Source organism: Anarhichas minor, unplaced genomic scaffold (assembly GCF_050575085.1).
Source record: "Anarhichas minor isolate MPS153535 unplaced genomic scaffold, ASM5057508v1 ptg000024l, whole genome shotgun sequence".
In the NCBI taxonomy this organism is placed as follows: domain Eukaryota; kingdom Metazoa; phylum Chordata; class Actinopteri; order Perciformes; family Anarhichadidae; genus Anarhichas; species Anarhichas minor.
In genome coordinates this window covers 14461164-14468790 of record NW_027466470.1, presented here as the reverse complement: position 1 = coordinate 14468790, position 7627 = coordinate 14461164, and the positions used below count along the sequence as shown (strand labels likewise).

Here is a 7627-nt window from a genome sequence, read left to right as displayed (position 1 = left end):
GTTTATTTTTTACTTCAAATGTAACATCTTCGTCCACATTATCTCACCTTTGGTAAAATACTGGTTAATTGCAATCAGAACTCTATTAATACAATCCTCTGATGACTAATAACACCCAGAACAGTGAGATACCATGAAAGTGACATCTCGTAGAAAGAGTTAAGAACCTAATATTCTTTTATTGTATTTTTCGCTTACATTATATATTTGATGTATTTTCTTTAACAATAGATTTACAAAATAACAGACCGAACAATACTTTCTCAAAATAGTAAACTAGTTGAATACCGAGGAAATAAATAACTTATTTTCTAGCAGATTTCTAGCAGAACACCAAAGGGCAAAATAGTAGTCTTAAGTTTACACAGTTGACCAACCATGTCGTTCATTATTCGAGCATACTCAACATTATGTACAATAAAGGACAAATCAGCAGGTGCACACATACAGACTCAAAAAGCAGCCAGTTTTTTGTGCATCTATAACTGCAAAAACAGAAAGTAGCTTGTTTTTAGTTACATGCATATTCATTTTCATAGCAACGGGGGCAGGACAGAGTGTTAAAGGGGGGGGGGGGTCTATCTATCTGTCTCCACTGGGGATAGTGATGCTGCAGCTCCACAACAATGTACATTCCCTTGCATAGATTATTGTGTTGTGTAATGGACTCAAATCATTCCCCCTGTTAGTTCCTTATGACCGATCAAAGTGGAATGGTTGGAAGTCGGAGCAGCTGTCAGATGTTGAAGACCCTCGGCCCGCTTTGAAAGACGGCAGAAGGGTTCGGAGGGAATTTGGTCCGCACCAGATGTTCCTGAGACGAGAGAGAGAGGGAGAGAGAGACAGGTTTAAAGGTGATCAGAGAGATTAAACCAGAGAGGGCAGCAGCTGTGGTGCTCACACTGGACCCATTAAATGAGAGGAGACTGGTTTTGGCTGTGCCGTCAACAAGCATCAGTTCTGCTGTCAGAGAGCCAGCAGCCTGGACTGTGTTGCTATTTTCCTGCTTAGCGCTGCTCGGTTCTGCTGATGGCAGCTGTTCTCAAAGCCTGACCAGAATCTGTGGCTGTGGCAGATTTTGTTTTAAAAAGTCGCCCAGATTCTATTCATTCTAGCAGTTTACTGGATCGGCTAATGCACGACCGGGCCAGGCTCCTTCAATTTACCCACATAGCTGTGGAGCGGGGCGGCTTTCATCAGACTACTGGAGCGCTGGACTTTGGACAGATTGACGACTTGCTGTCCCAGCAACACCTTGATTGGGACTATGCAGCGCAGTGGGTGGCAGGGATGGCAGTTCATGTTAGTCTGTGAGTGAATCCACCTCCCCCCCCCCCCCCCCCCACACACTCACTCACTCTGGCTTTTCTGCTCTGTGTAGCAGCCAGGTCTGCCTCTCTCCTAAATTAGATTGGTGTCAAAGAAGACTGCTACCCGGTGCAACATCGCACTTGAAACAGATAATCCATCAAATGGTGCTCACTAACACCTCCCCCACTTCTCTCTCTCTCTCTCCCTCTCTCATTCTCTATCACAAGCTTCCTCTCTCCTCATCTTTCCCCCGAGCTTTGTCACTTTTCCCTCAACCTTCTTTTGCTTTTCCCCTCCTCTTCGTACAATCCTCTCCTCCCGGCCCAGACTTCTGCCAACTTGGCACAGGGCTCATCCTCTGTAGTCTTGGGCAGCGTGGGAAAAGGGAAGAGGTCCAAGTGAAAGACAGGCGGAGAGAAAAACAAGGAGAAAGCCTGGCTTGGGGGATGTAGAAAAAGGGGGAAGGAAAGAGAAAGTATAAATAGATGAAGGAATGAAGGGGGTACCTGCAGTGGCAGGTTTAAAAAACATATGAAGAGGTGGCGACCAAGACTCCTAGACGGACACAAAATGGCTACAAACGCACCCTTGCGGTGTTTGTAATGGTTTTGCGTCTTTTTGCATTCGTTTTGTGTCTCTTTGTGGTTCTTTGATTGACTTTCCAACAAGAAAGGCAATCAGTCACTTCATGCAGAGGCTCTGGGCCGGCACACGGTAGGCCTGTTCAGTAATCCATCCATGATTCCTGCCAGCCAAACTACCTATCGCCCCTGGTTGAATGGAGAAAGAGAGAAGAGAGTAAAGGGAGGTAACAGGAATGTGAATTTTAGGCTACATTGTCCCTGCAGGCTTTCTATTCTCTTCATGCAGTTTAAGGCCACTGTGAGCAGCATTTCCACCCTTTATTGTGCACCTATGTTGCTGCCATATGAAAACACAGCACTGTTATACATTATATTCAGAAGTTAAGCAGGGTTGCCTGTGTGCTCTGAGAGTACAATCTTAAATCTCGGGGGGGCTGCTGGCTCTTTAGCTGACGATACAAAAACCAAGAGTTTGTCATAACAAGAGTTTCCTGCTGAAGTTTCCACTCTGCATGCTGAATGTGTTCTGTCTTGCTCATCCCTGAAACACCTGATTATACAGTCCGTCCTTGCAAATCTGTTTGCATGTGTGTGCAGTTGCCAGGCGTGATTCTTAACACATGCATGTGGGTGCATCATTCTCTTCATTCTCTCGTCTGACAGCTCACAACAACCTCTCGCTGAAATGTTTTAAAATTTAGGTTTGCAAGTTCAGTGAGTTCAAGAAAACACGTCCCTCACCATTAAAAGCGTCAGCGTGTCCTAATCGTTCAATGTGCTGCCGCGTGTCATGGAATTAGAGGCAGCTTTTATCTGTTGATAAAAAGCTGTGGGGGAGCACTCAATTTGAAAGATTGATTTGAGCAATAATGAGAATTTAATGGCGGCTCAATTCCTTTATCGTCGAGAGCAGATTAATTCTGATTTCAGCAGCTTATTCAGGATTTATATGTTGTGATGAATGGAAACAGTCGGCCTGTTGTGTTCGACGCTAAACGAGGAAGCCTCGCCCGCTGTATTTTACAGGATGGCATCACAAACCGAGAGTGCCCTAGAAGACGAATACCAGCAGAGCGCCATGACCCAGTACAATGCATACTGGAGTGGGATGTGTTATGCTTGGTCAGACGCCTCTGCTGGGGGCTGCTGAGTCAATAATGAGTCGGCAGTGAGTGGGCTGTCGGTGACCGGTATGGATTATCTAAGATCAACTTAAATTGCTGCCAGGCCGGTTTGTGTCGCACTGGCAGATTGTGGTGGAGCTGATGAAATTGCATGAAAACTGCACGTGTGTGTGTGTGTGTGTGTGCACGTCCCTTCTTAATGTGCCGTGAACTCTCACTCCAACTGGGCCATGGGTTATTAATAGCCTGTGTCCCGCCGTTGACATCTCTCACTTTGACCTCCATCACCACCGCACAGGATATTGAGGCTATTGATTTAGCAGCTTAATTGAGCTGTAATGTTTCTAAGAGTTGTGCAAATTAATATTTTTCTCTCAAGCATAAATCAACTAAACTTCTGAAGGTGCAGGACCGCAGACAAACACAAGGAGGATTTTAGTAATACTGAGGTAATAAGTCGAAGTCTCCCTTCCCAAAGAAAAACTTGACACGACACCAAAATTAAACTCCTTTTTTTTTTTTATTGCTTGAATTTTCACATTTTATTTATTTATTTTAGTTTCACTTATTCAGTGATAATGTCTGTAAAGTTTTGTCAGCATGATTGTCTCTATCCTATGAAAACCAGTCTTAAAAAGTCAACTTGTTGTAATTCTGGTGGGAAAATAATGAAACATTTATTCATTTATTAACCTAAAAGTAGTCAGATTTGAAAATACGGAGTCTACAAAATACTGGAAACTGCCTATGAAACATCCTCTAAAGTAGACTGTAAATGTCTCCCAGATTCCTACAGAACACAAATATTGAGGTCCTCAGTGTACTTTTTCCCACAAAAACAATTTGTTTTTAACCTTTCCAGATAGCTTTCAGTGTGAGATTTACAGTGTGCAAACAGACGAACGCGTCTGACCCGGCCCAGACCAAACCAGCCCCGGCTATCCACTGGCAGATGGCACCGAGGAGTGTGGGCGGGGAAAGAGGGTTGGCACTAAACCTCTGGAGATTCCAGAAATCTGTCTCACTAACTGTCACGCAAAACAGCTGACCTGAGCAACAAGGGGAGGAAGAAAGGGGCATGTTTCCCTTCACCCAGTTTATACGATAATCTGGAACAACCTGACTGAACTGATGAGTTTTCAGCTTGCTGAGCAAATCCTCTTGTTTTGTTGGAGTAAGTTATGCTTCAATCCGACATCTGGTTCTTTGTATGCCCATCTCTCTGTCTCATTATATCTGAGAGCACAAATCTGGGACATAAAATTGGGTGAATATTTGGGTGATTTTTCAAATGTTTTCATTTCCCCCTGTATCATGTCTTTAGAATAATGTATTTTTAATTATATTTTAGGTGTGACTTTGCATTGCTTTGTGTTATGTTATTGTCTCTAAGGCTGAAAAAAAAAACAGATCCTTCAAAATGTACTCCAAATACGGATTAAGATTGTATAATTAATGAAATATGTTAATTAGATTTATGTCTGTTAGAATAAAATACCAAGAAAGGCTTATTTTTTAGACGGATATCAATACATTTGTCAGCAGGTTTGTTTTGTTTTCTGACCATTGGACCACAGTTGGAAGAATTACCCGTTTACGTTTTGGTTCTCATCAAGCCTGCTGTATTCAGGTCAAAGTAATGAGTGTAGCACCAGCAGAGTGTTACCTAACACAGTACATGGCCTGTTTTAAACAGCTGGGTCACTTTGAGCTGCTTAGGGACAGAATGCTGTATCACTTTTCCGAAACGCCTCAACAGCAAGATGACTTTCTGGAGGAGCATGCTGCAATTTAAACCTGTAGCTCCTGAAATGAGCTCTTTGAACCTACAGCTGTTTTAGTAATGCACTTTATGCCTCTCCAGCAGAAGGATTGACACCGGCTTTTGCTCTAATACATCGTAGAAAATACACCATCTGAACAACACTTCTGTCTTTGCCTACCTCTCCCTTGATTGTTCTACTGAACTCGGTCCTCTCAGGCAGGATGCTCTGCTGGAGGCTGGAGGGGATGGGTGACCTGCCAGCTTGCATAGCAGTGGGGATGGGCTGGGGGACAGCAGCATGTTGTGTGTTGGAGGCAGCTGATGTGATATCGTTCTCCACCTGATGCAGCCCGATGGACCTGTGGCCCTCCCCGCTGTAGGCAGCCTGATAGCTGGTCTCGCGCGGGACGTGGGTGGCCTCTGTCCCTGGGCTGGAGTATTGAGCTGTAGGATTTTTCCTCGCACTTTTGGCTGGTCTCACCCCCGTCCATGGTCTGTACTCTTGCCTGGAGGAAGAGCAATGCATCAGGTGGCTGACAGACAAACGTTTGCCCATACTGCGCCTTTAAGTGACTTATAAGGGCATTCTGATTTCACACAAGAAGATCAATTTACTTGTCATGGGGAGTGCTTAGCTTGTGAAAACAGTTGTCTTATAATGTCTCTGAAACGTGGGGGGTCTGGACCAACCAAGGGATCATGAGAAAAATCTTAGGGCTCGCAACAGTATTAACAGTATGACAGAGGATTGCAAGAAGACTAGCATTTGCTTATTTCTAAAGGGTCATGGGCCAAAATCGGTTGGGAATCACTGCTCGAAAACTTCCTGCAACCTAAAATACAAATAAAATATGCTTTACTTTAGCTCGGTCTTTTATGAATATAAAATCTGTAAGTGAATTATTGATGACTCCTATTTCCATGCCGGCTTGCTGGGCCGACCCTGGAAGTCGATGCATAATTAAAACACATCAAATTAAGCATCAAAGCAGGAATCAGCATTCTATCACCAGCCCGCGGAGGACAGCGACAGGTGCTGAAACAAGCAATAGGATGACATGCCCTACCTGTATGAGGTCTCGCTCTCCCCCGTCACTTGCTGATCCCCCGACCTCTGCCCCCTGCCGCGCTCCTCTCTGTCCCCCGCTTGTGCCTGGCTGTGGTAACTGTTCACCGGGCTGTCCGAAACACCGTCTGCCCTGCTGCCCCCGTTACTAATCCAAGGGAAATTATCCTTCCTGGGAATGGGCCAGGGTTTGAAATCCTGTTTGTACTGGGTGACACTGGGGAAAGGCACTCCGGGCGGCTGGTAGTCCTCCCGGGGCTTGTAACTGGACTCCTTTCGCGCCCTGAAAGATCCTCTGGTCCCCGGGCCATCTTTGGGTGCGCTAGGGGTGCCGGCGGCACGCTGGTCCGGGGTCGAGTAGTTATTCCCGGGTGCGCGCTCCGAGGCGGAGACCTGTTTGGTGACGGATCGCACCTCATGCTCGGCGATGTCCGAGTAGTTCTGGATGGTGAGCGGGACGGAGAGGTCCGATTTGTCGAACTGGTTCCAGAACCGAGCCAGGCAGCACACTCTGCTGATGCACGGCCAAGCCATAGCCCCGTGACTGGTTTAACTTGTGGAGAAGGGAAGAAGAAAAAATCAAACCGAACAAAAATAAGAGAAAACGTCAACAGATCAAAGGTTACATTCAGACAGAGTGTCGCCCTCCCTCCGCGTCCGTTTGTGGTAAGCTGAGAAAATACAGAGCCCAAGAGTCCATGTCAGCAGCAGAGGAGTGCCAGCAGAGATGAGCCGGTCTGTCGGGGACCGTCGTTGAATATTCCTCTCACGTGGTCTGTAGTGCCTCCACTATGCAGAGGAATCTGTAGCAAATTATTCTCCGCATCTCCAGGCGGACCCAGAGGGTCTGCATCCGATTCAAAATCAAAGAAACCTTAATATTTATTAAAATTACACTTGTGCAATCAAAATGTTGAGCCGGAGCAGTTCTTATGGCTTCTCCACTTCCCATCGCTGATATTACTGTACTTTTACTGTTGATAGCATGAGGGTTACATAATTATGATGCAGCATCAGACCTATTGTTCAGGGTGGTAGAGCGGGTAAGATTCAACTTACTCATCAAACCTGATGACCCCATTGTGGAGAGTGAGTGGGGAATATTTGTATTCCTCAGGTTACTCTTTGCCATGTCTTACATGATCAACCTACTTCATCTCCATTGAGGTCATGAGGTTCAATAAATAAAGAAAACACAGCTTCAATGCTTCTAGTATATATTTATTTTATTTTCATCCAACAAAGTAGCCCATGTAATTGCTTGCTTCAAAAATGGGACTCAATGTGAGTCAAACAGCGGTGCAATGTTCACTTATTAGAATGAGTAAGTTATCATGAAGGAGAACAAAAATAGACCCAAAAGAAGACATTTTGACATGTCACAGAAAACACTGTCACACCGTCACGGCTTACTGGAACACTTGAATAGAACAAAAATACATTGTTGATGTTGGTTGTAAGCTTTTCTTACAAGTCAAAATGTCTGCTGTAACAAGCTTACATTAGTCCCATGTGGGGCTCTGGGTGGGTTCAGGGCCCAGCGTGACATTCCCCCATTGCAGGTTAGCTCATGTGGGGCTCAGAGCATTATTACACCAGCCCCCATGTTGGATGCTGGGGCTCACAGTTTTCTCATGCGGGTTGCTGCTCATTTTAGGACAGATTATACTTTATAGGCCAACAGACTTGTTTTCTTCTTTGTTTTTAATTCTGTCCTCTCTAGAAAAAAGGCTTTGTTGAAAAGGACTGAAGCCATGTTTACTTTTAGTATTGAAGG

General features: G+C 45.1%; 1 protein-coding gene across 1 annotated transcript; it reads right to left on the bottom strand.

Annotated features, from left to right (window-relative positions):
- Nucleotides 1-736: 736 nt before the first annotated feature.
- Nucleotides 737-6384, bottom strand: map6d1 (MAP6 domain containing 1). The gene is made up of 3 exons (XM_076097679.1): nt 5852-6384; nt 4963-5290; nt 737-814 (listed from the first exon to the last, which is right to left on the bottom strand). Exons 1-3 carry the CDS (start codon nt 6382-6384, stop codon nt 737-739), a joined length of 939 nt encoding a protein of 312 aa, XP_075953794.1.
- Nucleotides 6385-7627: the final 1243 nt, after the last annotated feature.